Here is a 15,923-nt window from a genome sequence, read left to right on the forward strand (position 1 = left end):
AAGTTGTTGAGCATCACTTCTGCATAAAAGCTTCTAAATTTCAAAATACACTCACACCTTTGCAAAGATACAAATAAAAATGCGGAAGCATCTGTAGCACTAAATTCCTGCTAAGACATTTTTGTAAAGTCAAATTACTTCTGAAGGCCAAATCATCCACATTTATTGAAATATTCAAATTTAAGGGCAATTTAGTGAGGTACCTATTTACCTACCTATCTAGGTAGTTGGCTCTATTTGTTAATTTAATTAATTTAATTATTCAAGTAAGTAATTTATAGTGTTTTGCAATAATTAGTTGTGTTTGGGGTAATCATACAAGAAGTATTAACAAAAGGGAAGAAGAGGTACGGAAAATATTCAAGAGAAAAACAGCAGTAAGAAAGTGCGGTTCCTGCGGAAGAACTGAGTAGTGGCCCCTACAATCTAAGAAGTGTGAGTCAAAATGGATGGTGATCAAGTGCCTGTCAGTTCTGATAAAATTTTCTTCGAATCCCTTTGCATATGAAGTCACCACAACAGCTTGAGTCATACTTCATCTCTGAGCTAGCCCCATATCATTAAACTCTTTTTGATGATGACAGAATAATGCACAAGACAAGAAAATCAGACCTATTTAAACTTTTCGGTCCAGTCAGTGTTAAAATCATATGCAACACCATTCTTGGTGGGAGGTTCCTCTTACATCAATTTGGGTGGAAATACTGATTTAGTGTTTTCCCCCATCTTTGAAAAGTATGTGAACTATGTCAAAAAACACTTTGGGTCCAATTGCATGCTGGTATTTTAAGCATAACTGGAGGAGGGAGCTGAGAAAATCACAAAATGTGCCAAACATGCCCAAATAGCCTATGGTATGTCATCCGCTTCTATTTTATTTGATGAAACAATGTCACCAACTATGCCAATAAACCATTTCTTACTAAACAAACTTAATACGAAACATCTTATCTCAATGTTGGCAGAAAAATTATATAATGAAGGGTATAAAGTCAAGCAGGTCTTTGGTGATGAAAACAGCTATCAGTATAGCCACAAAAGAAGTACTGGGGAGGACAGAATACCAAAGAATAGTGAAATGTTTTGACAAGGAATGCTCACTAGTAATCCAAGACAGAAATGGAGCAAGACAAAGAATTGCAAAGGAAAACAGCATGCTGGAAATCCCAAAACAAGACTAGTGGAGGAATACTATAGAGAGAAGAGGAAAATTGCGGATAAGTTAGGTAGGGCGAAGAAAAGGCAGTATAAAAGAAAGAAGATAGAGCAGGTGGACAAAATAAGGAATAATAATGAGATACAAAAGTTCTACGAAAGATTTAGAGGAATGAAGAGAGGACTTCAACCAAGAGCAGTCTTCTGTAAGAATAGAAATGGAAACCTAATTGAAGGTAAAAGCAAAGCTTTGGGAAGATGGAAAAGTATTTTGCCGAGTTATTTGATGAAAAGGGGAGAGGGAACAGAGATGAAACCCTGAATGATTAGGAAGAACTGAATTTGGAATTGGAATTAGAATCAGAAGTGGAAGAGAAGGAAGTCGAACCATCACACTTAGAGGAAGTAAAGACTGCAATTAAAAACTTAAAGAATAATAAGGCAGCTGGAAAAAATGGCATAGAGGTCAAATTATCCAAATTTTGGGGAAAGAAGATGAAGCCAGCTGTTAATGAATTTATAAACGAAATATGGATACAGAAGAAATGCCTAAGGATTTGAGCATGAGAATAATCTGTTTATTACATAAGAAAGATGAAAAGGGACAGGGCAGTGATTACCATGGGGTTACTCTCCTAAGACACAATGTACAAGATGTTTAGTAAGATTTTAGGCAGTCTGCTAGAATACCAAGTGAAAATGATACTGAGGGAGTATCAGGCTGGATTTAGGGAAAATAGGTCCACTATGGACCAGATATTTTTATTGAGACAAGTGCTAGAGAACTTTATGAATATAACAAGCAAATGTGTCAGTTGTATATCGATTTTAAACAGGAATAAGGTTCCATAAGCATGCAGGATTTTAGAATCACACTAAAATTTGTGAGACTGACTGGAATGGCAATAAAAGCAGCAGTCTGCACTGTCAAAATACAGCAAGAGTTGTCAGGAGAGTTCCACTTGGGGAGGGGCTGAGACAAGGAGATGTGATCTCCGGTCTACTCTTTAACTAAGCACTAGCGAAGATAATTTGGCAAATACCAACAAACCCAGGGGGAACAATATTTAATCATCAGGTCCAGGTGGTGGCATACACTGATGATGTAGCACTAATTGCATGTGATATCAGGGCTTTGAAGGACAATTATGCTGCATTGGAAGGAGCAGGGTGGAGGTAAAGACTGGAAGTGAATATAGGTTACACAAAGTATATGACGATGGGACGTCCTGGTGGGGATAGAGGACAGACTTCAACAAAAATAAATGGGAAAGAGTACCAAAGAGTGGAAAAGTTTAAATACCTAGGCTTGACAATAACAGAAGATAACAGGACAGCAGAAGAAATTTAGAAAAGATAGCAAGTGGAATCCAATGTTACTGTACTATGCAGAATATATTCAAGTACAGAAATATTAGTAGGAACACAAAAATGCAAATATATTTGACTACATTAAGATGTATAGTAATGTATGTGTCAATAGGATGGGTGATGACCACAAAGGAGGAAGGGTGGTTACTGAGATGGGAAACGAAGATTTTGAGAAAGATACATGTGGCAATGAGAGTGGAAGGAAGCTATAGAATAAGGACATACACAGAACTACAGACACTTTTTGGACAGATGAATAATGCAGTGAAAATCAAGCAAGGAAGAATAAGATGGGCTGAACATGTTCAGAGAATGCTTGAAACTCAAAGTGTTAAGAAAATGTTTATAGAAAAGCCCAAAGGGCAAATGAGAAGAGGAAGACCTAGGAAAAGGTAGCTTGAAAATATTGAGGGGGACGTCATAGCAATATGAGTCAGGAACTGGAGAAGGAAAGCAATGGACAGAGAAAATGGAGGCAGGTAACAAAGGAGGCCAAGGTTCTACAAGGAGTGTAGTGCTGACCAGTAAGTAAGTAAGTAAGTACGTAAATAAGTAAGTGTGGCTGGATACTACAACATAGCTGGTACCTATATAGTCCTACTTAAATTGGTTGCCATTTTACAGCGAGAGCCAGCAGTACACCGGTGAGAGGTTGGCATTATCGACTGCCACAGTGCTGCTACATCCACTGCACAATGCACTGTGCCTTCCAGTTCCCAAGCACAAAACTTTTCCAGATGCAAAAAAATTCAACTATTTCAAGAACATAATTAAAATTAAGAACACATTTATGACATGCTTTGAGACACTATAGAGCTGTATGCCATACGTGACTTTCAGAAGTTTTACACAATTTCTGTGGGAGACAAAGACTTTAAAATTATGTTTTATTGTCATGCAGAGCAGAGTGCTAGGGTGGCTGGCAGCAGACACAACTAGTTGTGACAACATTGCCATGCCAACCTTGAACATCAAATGTTAACTAATCTAAATTGGGTTATAATGTAAAAGAGGGAATGTCATGTATGCCACCAATCTGAATCATGTAAACACTGGTGCATGTTTTTCATATTTAAGTCCTTGTATGTAGTGTTCGTGATACAAAGATGGGGGGACAACAAAGCATGAGCCAAAATGAAAATGACAAAACTGCATAAAACAACACTCCAATGCTGGCTGACATAACAAAGAGTTAAGAACACAGAATTCAGATACAACTCAATCTGACTGTCATCTAGAAAGTCAATGCCCCACACATTACAGTACACCAGTAGGTCAACAATAAGTGAAAAATGAAACCAAACAATTCCTTAAAAAACTAATATGAGAATATACAGCAGTGCCATTGCATTATGGAATAGTGGAAAGAATCTCTGTCTATGAATGAATCAAAATGAACCATGTTGGCCTATGACGGATGAGTGTGACTGGAGACAGACTTGTGGATGTAGTCTATAGGTGTGTATAGTGCTTGTACTGGAAAGTGGAAGATGATGGCGTAATCATGAGTTTCGATGTGAGGTCTTGGATACTATATGTAGCACATCATAATCTCACCACACAAGCCTGCACACACCTTCTTACAGCCTGAAACTTCCAGACATTAAAACTATGTCCTAGTGTGGGGCTTGAACCAGAACTTTTGCCTTTTGTGGCCAATGCCCTTGCCAGCAAAGTCAAATCTTGATACATAAATGTTCACTTCATACCCTACATACAAAACTCAACGTGCATCCTCCTATATATCTTGTTGCACCAATACTCCTTGGAGAATGGATAGGATGAGAATGTCTTGAACACAGCAAATAGATTTTTTACAGAACGAATGATTCATTTCACAGCATAGTGTTTGCCATAGCAAAAGAATAGGCTAAGGTGGGAGAGGAATTTGGCATTTGCCTTTAGCAATTTTGGGAAACCAATTAAAACTTAACTGTAGAAGACTGTATCTAGATTTGAACCTTGCTCCTGCCACACATGTATCCACTGCCTTAACCATTTCATCACCTCACTCAATGTTGCTGTAGTGAACTTCCTCAATAGGCATTTCCCATCAAATCCCCCCCCCCCCCCCCCCCCTCCCAAGAGTGAACTTCTGTAAAGCCTGGAAGAGTAAAAGAGAGGTATTCACCAACTGAAGCTATGGAGGAAGGTTCCTGTTTAATGTCCCATTGGCATTACAGATGAAGCACTAGTTAGGATAATACCAAGATAAGAATGAAAATGTGTCACATTCTCATCACAGAAACTATCCCAGCATTTCCCTTAACCGATAGGAGAACTGTGGAAAACGTAAATCTGCAATGCTGAGTGAAGATCTGAATTCCGCTTCTAACAAATATGAGTCAAACTTCTAAAACACTGTGCAACCTACTTAGGCTGATGCTTTCAGGCTCAAACTATTGTCAGTTGAGCTGCCATAAAATGTAAAGATCTGAATTTAATTTCCAGTCTTGCACACTGCACCAGTCTGTTTAGGAGTACTTAAAGTGAATGTTTCCCTGTACCCAATCCAAAATCTTGCTGCATTCAAGAGGTGATGAAGCCTTTCCCTTATCACTTAACTTCCCTCTCAGAATATGCCACATGTCTTCTTCCGGTCCATCAGAAACAAAATTCTCTGTCCCTTTGTAAGCACTATACCAACTTTCCTTGTCCATCTGTCTTTCATTCTTATTTTCTGTGGCCATTGTTTTTCCTTCAGTATTTCCTCTGCTGACTTTTTTTTTTTTATTCCTCATGCCTCTCCACATTGATTAATTCCTGCTCCACACTGGATTATTTCCACACAATAGTCATGTCTTTCTGTTAGCACACAATTACTCCAGTTCGACAAGAATGTTACATAATGAGAAAAATATCAACCATAATGGTAATACAACTATACAAGGCAGGCTTTCATGATCAGCACTTGTATCCTTGGTGATTTTTGGTTATACATACACTAGGTTATGGTCTAAGGCATGTTTCTATGTCTTGTGCTTCATCTCCTAATGTTGGAGACATCACCAGAGGCAATTATAAAGACTTGGACAGTAGTTTAAAGCTCAGCAAGCAAAGCTGTTTATAGTTACATGTACCTATGCAACAGTCAGGTCACGACATCATGAGAATGCTGCGTAAGATCACAGAGTCATGTTGACTTCTGTTACAAAGATTGTGTGTGGAATAGTTGGCACTGTTTGTTTTATTTAGCACTAAATCCTACATCTTGTCCAATTTCAATCTTCCTCCTTCTCCACTAAAATTGTTTTGTGCTTTTGAATTCCTATGGCCTCTCTGTACAGCCTAGCACAATGACAATTGGACCTCGATAAAATTATAGCACGGGGGATATGAATTAGAGGACAAGCTGCTACTGTTGGTCTATCCTTGTTGCCCAGACAACATTTGCTCATACGTTCTTCAAGCCAGGTGTTAAAAATTCTTTTAGAAGTTCCTGTGTACACTCCAGGCGCTCCCAGGGGACCCTGCCTCGTTGAAGACAGCTTCAGTACCAGGTGCGAGGGGTTGTGAGCTCCGACGAAGTCAAGGATTGTGCCGGTGGTTGCACAGCTATTGGCACGGCCACCTAAGCTGGAGTGATCTTCACAGGAGCCAGACAAAGTGTGTCCCACAATGTAGGACAGGGAGGGCTATCAAGGAATAGTGAAGTTAGCTTCCCTAAAGGAATAAACTTCATAAGAAACCTGGTTCTCCAGGCTGGGGGTTGATCATGAGGTTAACAATCCCATATTGGAAAAAGGCATGTGATTATAAACCTCAAACACAGAAGCAGCTGAGCTTATGGTATTAATTGAATGACCCACACAAGGGAAAGGACCATGCAAATGGAACACTGACACACACTTTGCTACTTGGAATGTGAGAAATTAGAACAAACCAGGATCTCTAAAAGGACTCAAAAGGAGTTCGGCCACATAGAATGAATGTCAAGAGGATAGATCCATCAAGAAGGTCTACAGAGAAAATTTATGTGGCACAACGAGCAAAGGGAGACGATGGAAGTGATGGCTGGATTATTGGGGAATGACTTGAGAAAGATGGAAATAAGAGATGAAGGAAAGGAGCAAAAGACTATCAAGACTGGACTGGGATCATCAGCAGGATCAAGGCTCTACAGAGGCTGTAGTGCCAAGGAGTAACTAAGTAACTCATGCACTTAAATGTGAATTGCAGAGTAATCATGTAGATGTAGATGAAGTATGGCAAGCAGCAGGCATATATCCTTGTAGTATTAAAATATTCACACACCTTTATTGTCAGCTTACACTCTGTGTCTTATTAGCACCATGCTGTTGTTATCTGTGACTGTTTTTGTGAACAGTAGGAACACTTTTCCTTTAGGTGGCTGTTTTTCAATATAGGTTTCAGATTTTTGAGGATGTAGCACCCTACTTCTCTCTTTTTCAGAGTAGCCATTTCTTTCAGTTATTCTTAAATCATCTAGCTCTTCCTCCAAGTACTGTGGCTCACAGATTCTTTTAACCCGACTCCTCTTTCCTGTATGAAATGACTGAAATTTTTGTGAAAGCACCAATATAGTTATTCGAGTGGGCTTGTTGTAGACATTACACCATAAAGTCATTACAGTTTTCTAAGAACACGTATATCCAAAAACGAAATATGACCTCCTTCCTCCTTTTAGACACTTTGTATAAGAAATAATATAATTTAAAAGTTTAGAAATTCTAAGATTTTGTTTTCTCCATGGTGTCAATTTTCATTTTTGGATATACACATACATAGAAAACCTGAAAGAACTTTGGGGTGCGAAGTCAACAGAAAGCCCATGCACACGAATATATACCTAAAAAAATGAATCATATCACCATACCAAGCACAAAAGGGGTGTGATTAAAACATTGATGGACCAGGCCAAAATAAACTGTAAGCCATAGTATTTGGATGAAGACTTAGATCATTTAAGAATTATTTTCAAAAGAAATGGCTAGTATGACATAATCAGAATAATGCCACTAAGATACAAGGAAAAAGAACTCATGAATCCACAGGGTCACTAAAACTTATGTAAATTGTTCAAATGGCTTTAAGCACTATGGGACTTAACATATGAGGCCATCAGTCCCCTAGACTTAGAACTACTTAAACCTAACCAACCTAAGGACATGACCGTAGCAGCAGCGCAGTTCCGGACTGAAGCGCCTAGAACCACTCAGCCACAGCGGTCGGCAAAACTTATGTAAATGCCACTGTGTAAACTCTAGTGCCCTAGTCTCTCTTTTACAAATTGTATTTCTTTATCTAGTCATTTTTCCATGCTAATTACCCGTGTTTACTACAACTACAAAAATCAGCTTGACAATGTTTTAGACATACATAATTAATTAGAAATATAACAAAAGTTAAATAATAATCGTTTTCCTCTGCATTGCTGTATGTGATACAGTTCAGATTCATCAAAGAGAAGTTATACTCACGAGCAACCCAGAACTTCGATATCAATAAACGCTGCAGCTAAAGAAATTAATTTCTGCTCTGGATATTTATCTTTATTGGCTTCTAGGAATTTCCTGCGCAGTTTCCAGTGTTCTGGTGGTTCAAGAGGGCTGTGATACTTCTCTGCAGCCCATTCAGTATCAAAACTCATGATTAATCCTATAACACAAAATAAATCAATGAGTTAAAATAAGCATGAAAGACAGCATAGGACACACACACACACACACACACACACACACACACACACACACACACACACACACATTGCGAAACAGATGTCCTTCAAAACAGCAGTTTACAAACAGAAAAACAGGGTCCAAGATTTTTCTTTGTCTTTCCCACACTTTTGCACTCCCAAACCATGGTGTTTCTCCCCTTCAATATTTAATAGCAAATTAACCACAAATACAGAACAATTCACAAACTTTTTGAAATATACTGCTATTTACTTTTCAAAATAACTTCAGAAGCACAATTTCTTCCAAATTGCTAATCATAATACTAGAGGTTTTTCAAGCACCAAGGCACACAGCAAGATATCCGATTTTCAGCTGAAGTGAATGGAAACTAGTCTCAGCCACGCAATGTATTCATACCATTTCCTAGTGGCTTATTTAAATTATAACGATGATAATAGGATTGTTAAGATGCACAAGGCTGAGGCTTTTAACACCCAAATTAAAAATGCCTTTATGCACACGTGTGTGCCACTGCCTCTCTCCCCCCCCCCCCCCTTTTTCAGTCTCTCTCTCTCTCTCTATGTCACACACACACACACACACACACACACACACACACACACACGGTGGGCGAGAAGGGGGGGGGGAGAGGGCGGAGGGGGGAGAGAGAGAGAGAGAGAGAGTGAGTGAGTTTATGTTCCTACATAAATTCTTAAAATTGTTGCTTAAAACAGACACAGAGCTCATTAAAGAAGTGAGGCGCTCAGGCAAATCAATGTGGTATGCACATAACTGGATAAAAAAATCAGATTAACCAGCCATTTTCTGACAAACTAAAATCTTCAACTTATGAGGTTAAGTTGGAGTCAAGCAAGTCACAAAATATTAAAAGCTTTGCAATACGTCTCATCGGCAACTGAAATGGCAGGCAGGAACTTCTGCTCTCACGTCAAGACAGAAAATGTACTCGGTTAAAATTTAGCATAAAGTGATTTGTTCATCACAGTCATTGCAAGCTGGAGGGGCGGGGAGGGGGGGGGGGGGGGGGGAGTCCTGCCCACGCCCAGGTAGCACAAGAATGATACCTGCTTCCCTACTGTTGAAGTAGGAGCATTTTACCCCATATTAATTTGATTATTTTCTCTGCTGTATAAATGTGGTGCATTTCTTAAGGGAACTGGAATTTAAGAGAAATTTTTTGCTTTGATGATGCAATTGCCTTCAGGATTCAGCTCGGCACTAAAAGCAGTAAACTGGTGGGGAATTCGGCCATTCCTTCCAGCCTCCTGACTATCTGCTGCAGCTAGCATGCACAGTGTCCAATGCTGGATGATGAGCTAAAAAAATGGAGAATTCATCCACAAATAGGGACTCCTGACCAGGGTCCCTTAGTATGAGCTTAATACTCTTTACAGCAACTGAAAACAATTTCATGCTTAAAACATGACCCCGAAGAATACGGTATTCTTGTTCAAAACAATCACACAAGTCATTGCCAACACTGCATTAAAATTAGCATCGGGAAAATAAGGACTTGATGTATACTGGTTGTTGAATCCACACTGAAAGTGACTATGGGGCTGTCTGGGTTAGAAAATCCAGGCAAGGTGGTGGTTGACCACAGTCTTCACCATGTAGCTAGTGAGAGCAAAAACACTACAAAAGTTCTGGGAGGCAAGTACAGCCTTCCCTACCACAATTACTAATATAGTAAGATGATCTGTAATGCTGAACAGTTTTGATTGTGGGAGCAAGTGCTCTCTCACACCATCTGATCAAGGGTTCCCACATGACATTATGAAACTTATGTGATGCAATCAGTCTCAAGTAATAATAAGTGCTCATATAATAATTCGACTATCACTATGTTTTATTATATATAAAAAAGATAATGTCTTGCAAATTTTCAAAACAATGAAGTAAATACTTCTGGTGTTAGTCGACATGATTCAGCATTTTTATGGGGACCAGGAAACATAGGTAGAATGCCCAAATTTGGCAACGAATAATTTTTTCACCCGGTTAATGTTTCCTTATTTACCACACAACTTAATAATTATGGTAAAAACAAATGGCATGCAAAATTTAGTAGAGTCTGTGTAGATTTTCTACATTTCGGTTTTGCCTTATAGTTTCAAAATTCTGGTATCTTAAAGGGTCAAAGATTTAAATATGTGGTATAGTTATTGCGTATTGTAATACAAATAATTCAGCCCCAATCTATATTTAAATAATCCTTCCACAGTACAAAGGTTTTTCTGTTATGTCTTTGAAAAATTCTGTTAATTTTATTTTGCAATTAGGGTCAGAGATGGTCCATCCAGGGGTGCAACAAGTTCACTGCACCTGAGCACTAACTCCAAGAGGTTGCTGGAGGTTGAGCACACCATCCATTAGTGAGCTAATTATTAACTTGTTCTCTCACAGCAACTAATTTACATATATTATTTTACATATAAATATATCTAAAAACAAAGATGATGTAACTTACCAAACGAAAGTGGTATGTTGATAGACACACAAACAAACACAAACACACACACAAAATTCAAGCTTTCTCAACCCATGGTTGCTTCATCAGGAAAGAGGGAAGGAGAGGGAAAGATGAAAGGATATGGGTTTTTAAGGAGAGGGTGAGGGGTCATTCCAATCCCGGGAGCAGAAAGACTTACCCACACACACACACACACACACACACACACACACACATATCCATCCGCACATATAGAGACACAAGCAGACATATGTAAAGGCAAAGAGTTTGGGCAGAGATGTATATATAGGTTGCCTATATATACATCTCTGCCGATATATACATCTCTGTCCAAACTCTTTGCCTTTACATATGTCTGCTAGTGTCTGTATATGTGCGGATGGATATATCTGTGTGTGTGTGTGTGTGTGTGTGTGTGTCTGTGTGTGTGTGTGTGTGTGTGTGTGTGGGCGGGCGCGCGTGGGTACGCGCGCGCTGTCACGGGCACACGCGCGCGCGAGAGAGTGTATACCTGCCCTTTTTCCCCCTAAGGTAAGTCTTTCTGCTCCGGGGATTGGAATGACTTCTCACTCTCTCCCTTAAAACCCACATCCTTTCGTCTTTCCCTCTCCTTCCTTCTTTCCTGATGAAGCAACCGTGGGTTGCGAAAGCTTGAATTTTGTGTGTGTGTTTGTGTTTGTTTGTGTGTCTATCAACATACCAATGCTTTCATTTGGTAAGTTACATCATCTTTGTTTTTAGATATATTTTTCCCACGTGGAATGTTTCCCTCTATTATATTCATTTTACATTTAAATATGGACAACAGAACCATTTTATATAAATGGTAGGCTAACAAACACTAACATCTCATTTGTTTAACTGAGCCCTTTTTTAAGTAATTCTGATACCGGAAATACTCACAGGTATTGGATATAGCCTCCAGTTTAATGCAGAGATAGATACTACCCTCTACAGTGGCACGTAGTAAGATATTTGGACAGGAGGGATGTGGAGTCAAACTCTGTGTTAAATCATATAGGGTATGTATTTACCACATGCAGATCCCTATAACATATTTTCACATGAATTCTAGCACCAGAAGTACATTAGATTGACAGACAGCACGAAAAACATGTTATCTTATTTTGCAACCTGCATGGTACACAGGTGCATACGAGGTCTGTTCAAAAAATTTCAGAACTTTGTCAGCAAAATTTTTTCGTGCTTATCTTTTACTTATGGTCTCCTTTGAAATACTCTCCTCCACAATTGATACATCACTTCCAATGCCATTTCCACTTCTGGAACCAGCCTTAGCATGCTTCTTGCCGGATCACATGATGCAGTGAATTTTCTATCTTGTCTATTATTGCAAATCTTCATCCTTTCAATGGGATTTTCAACTTTGGAAATAAAAAATAGTCAGCAGGGGCCAGGTCTGGAGAGTACAGAGGATGAGGCAGCGCAATGATCTCATTCTTCGTGCAAGAGTCACGCACCAACAGGGATGAATGTGTGGGTGCATTGTCATGATGCATGAGCCAAGGATTGTCTCGCCACATTTCATTTCAGGCTGTTTCCTTCCTCGCAGGTGTCGCAACACACTCTTCTGCAATCTCTTGGAGAGTCAGGTCTTTGACTGGTACACACAATTCCGTTGACGTTCCTGACATAAGTGTTGTCAGTAGACGTCAAAGGGTGTCCTGAATGAGGGTCATCTTTAACTTTCATCCACTCCTTTTTAAACCGTGTGAACCATTCATAACATCAAGTATGGCTTAAGCACTCAACACTGCAGGCCTCCTGCATCACTTGGTGTGTGTCTGTAAAGGTTTGCTTGAGTTTCAAGTGAAATTTAATGCAGACATGTTGCTTCTCTAACTCTGCCATTTTTAAATTCGCAAACTGTGTGACACAACATTCTACTCAATGGAGCACTGAACAATAACTAAGAGACATACAACAATGAAACTTTGGCCAGTTCCATATTAGACACAGGTGTGTGCAGGGATGCCAACACACCACTGGCGCGAAATTGCAAATGTTTCGGAATTTTCTGAGCAGACCTTGTAAATACAGAGATTACTTCTGGCTTATCTAGGAGGAGGAGGAGGAGGAGGAGGAGGAGGAGGAGTGTACATTGGGTGGGCAGATTATCAGGACGGGTAAGGGAGTCCCGCTGATGGAAAGAAGCAGAAGTTGATTAGTATGATAGGAATCTCCAGACAAGTGAAAGCAAGTACAGTTTTGTTGAGACCAAGCCAACTGGATAATGGAGGGATATCAGTACAGTTAGGTGGAGATTAATACTAATCCAGTTTTAGACACTGTGCAGCTTCTTAAGTGGGGGGCTGTGAAGCAATCAAGTTGAAAGAACGGAATTGTGATACGGGAGAATGAACACACAGGAAAAGTTGACAAGAACAGCAATGGAGCAGATGCAAGAGAAAGAGGGATACAATAGTTGAGTTGGCCTAAGAAGATTCCTGAGAGTCGCAGTAGGTCGGGCACTACAGCTTCACGCATCTACCTTAACTGTTCACATAACACGATTTTGTACATGTCTCTATCGCAACATCCCTATGTTATTGCTGCTATACAGGCAACTATAGTTTCTGCCTGCAGTCACTAGCGCTATGCACCTGAAAACTGGCAACAGTACTTAACCTGCAACTACTGGGACTTTGGCTAAACAAATAGATGGACCTGAAGATGAAAGAAAGGCATTTTTGTGATCACAATACCTTAGGCTGCATTTACACTGCAGCCTCACTGTCAGCATATTGCTGCTTGTGTGTCCCCAGTCACCGAGAACACTTACCCTGCAGGTGTTCACATCAGTAACTGAGTGCATTACTTGCAGCGGTGTGAAGTGAAAACAGGATTGCCACAAGTTTCCCCAAGTGAAATTCCCTGATATTTCCCTGATTTCCAGACAAGTTTTAGCATTTTTCCTTAGAAATTTTGAGATCTCAATGGTAAGTAAAGACATAAGCTGACAATCTGTCTTTGCAGTTATGCTACAAGAAACAATACAGCAAACAAGGAAAAAAAGCTTGCAAGCAGCTGGCATTTCCTGATGTGAGCAAAAATCACAAGTACTAACATCAACATATTTTGTAATGAACAATTTTTGGATGGAAAAAGCAAGGCAAATGGTATGTGTGTTTCATTAAGACCACTGATTTTATTTTATTTCAATAAAACGGAACACATTTGGTGACAAAAATATGCATTTCCTCGAGTCGCAAGACAGATTTAAAATACCTTCACTGATTTCAGAAACAACCGCAGAAAAAAGTAGGCCTCTTGCAAGATGTGTATAAGGTGGAACAAAATTGCATAAACCAACACTATAGGTGACTGCAAAGAAAATATTGGTTCTACAATGTTCATTTTTGTCGGTTATTGCCCACTGTGTTAACCTATTATCTTACAGGTATTGTGTGATTTTTCTTTCAAGATATATATGAGTATGTAGTGTACAAACTGCCAGCAACTGACAAGTTTCTTCTTCTAATCTTCCATACTTTCAAACATATAAACTACTTCTGAAGAGCCAAAATGTACTGGAACAAATAAAATGTCTATAAAATGTCACACTGTACAAATGTACTTGTGGTGAGACAGCCACAATTCCTGAAATCCATCGCCCATGGCCTGCTAAGAAGCACTGCACTCACAGGTCCATGGATACACCATGAAAATCCAATGCATTACGCCACACCCAAACAGACCCGGCCTACAGGCAGATTGATGCGACTAGATCTGACTGACAGGGCCTGAACATTACTGGGAACCAAATAGCATGCCCATCCATTATAGATACCTGCAGAAATGGCCCGTGGTTTTGGTCTGTCACGGAAATCCTCTTGTGTGGCCAGTTATTCACAAGCCACAGACAGCATGTTGCTGAAATGAAACCACGGTGCTCAATCCATGCAACAGATAACTTGTTCAAATACTCTGAGAATCAGTAATAATGACGATAGGTAGCAACTCATTGTAAAGATGATTGCTGAGCCACAGACAGGCACATAGAAAAGACAATCACACTCTCACAACTAAATTTTCAGCAATAGCTTTTGTCAGAAAACGAGAGCACACACACATTCACACAATCACTCAGACACAACTCATGCATACATGACTGCCGTCTCCGGGTGCTGCATCTACAGTCTCTGAGAATCAGATCCAAACAAATCATTCTTCATGCCTCCCTGCTTCTCGTCAGCAGCTGCTAGGCTAGCGGCAAGAAGTGGTGGCAGCACTAACAGCAAGCTGAAGGGATTGGTAGGAAGGGAAGAAGCAGTAGTAATGGAGGAGTACGGAAGCGGCAAACGTACTCAGCTGCACCCAGCCAGTGACGATGCGTGATACCTCAGTAAACAAACCATTTCATCTACCGAGATAAAAACGAGATTTTTCCAGTGTCCCCCCCCCCCCCTCCCCCGCCCCCAGATTGCCCTGATGTGTTTGAAATTCCCTGATTTCCAGAACCAGTGGCAACCCTGGAACATGATGTTCTTTGGAAATATGATAGCAGTGCCACAGATTACTGACAAAAATGTGGTTATTGGCTAAGAGGCAGAAAAGGAGGTATGGAACGCACCACTGAATGCATATCATCCACACTACAGATACTTTCATCACTTCGATTAGCAGCTCAAAAACTGGATGGGCTTTCGGACTGTTACAAATGTCACTAAAAAACTTTTGAAATTTCAAGTATTACTGAACCCAAAATAGTTAAAAATATGAAGTTTCAGCCTAAACTTGTTAATACAATTTCTGTGAGACAAATTTTGATACTACTATCTACTTCTACTTCATGTACTACATCTGCCATGTATATATTTTCATGCTGATATTGTATCAAATAAAAATGATAATGTAATTAAGCACTTGTACAATCTTTTTTAAATATCACACCAATATGACTTAATATGAAGTGGTTAGGATGATATACATGCCTCCAATTTCATAGAGATCTGCATACAAAAGCAAGTGAAATAACTGCCTGTTTATATTATCAATCACAGTTATCACATTCGAAATTGTCTCCGAAGGTCAGAAGAGACACTAATGTCTGCATATGGTGTCAAAGAAATTGCATTATGAAGAAAAGTCCATTCAATAATGGCTCCTTAATGCATTTCTCAGAGATCAGGTTTCAGGACAACCAGAGAGTGTCACTGCTCGAGACACAGACCATGTCGATATTCTTGGCTGGTGCAGATCGGTGCTGCATAGATTATGTGCACATGTGGGCCTGTCTC

The 15,923-nt window shown here is 39.6% G+C and overlaps 1 protein-coding gene across 2 annotated transcripts in view; it reads right to left on the bottom strand.

Moving 5' to 3' along the window:
• The window catches only part of LOC126183884 (uncharacterized), a 184,736-nt gene that overhangs the window by 143,944 nt on the left and 24,869 nt on the right, over positions 1 to 15,923 (bottom strand). For both annotated transcript variants that reach the window (XM_049926188.1, XM_049926189.1), the window contains one exon: positions 7,968 to 8,145. In XM_049926188.1, the coding sequence (XP_049782145.1) occupies positions 7,968 to 8,137 (170 nt within the window). In that variant the 5' untranslated portion in view covers positions 8,138 to 8,145. The remainder of the gene's footprint in view (positions 1 to 7,967; positions 8,146 to 15,923) is intronic.

This window comes from Schistocerca cancellata, chromosome 4 (genome assembly GCF_023864275.1).
Source record: "Schistocerca cancellata isolate TAMUIC-IGC-003103 chromosome 4, iqSchCanc2.1, whole genome shotgun sequence".
Classification (NCBI taxonomy): Eukaryota; Metazoa; Arthropoda; class Insecta; order Orthoptera; family Acrididae; genus Schistocerca; species Schistocerca cancellata.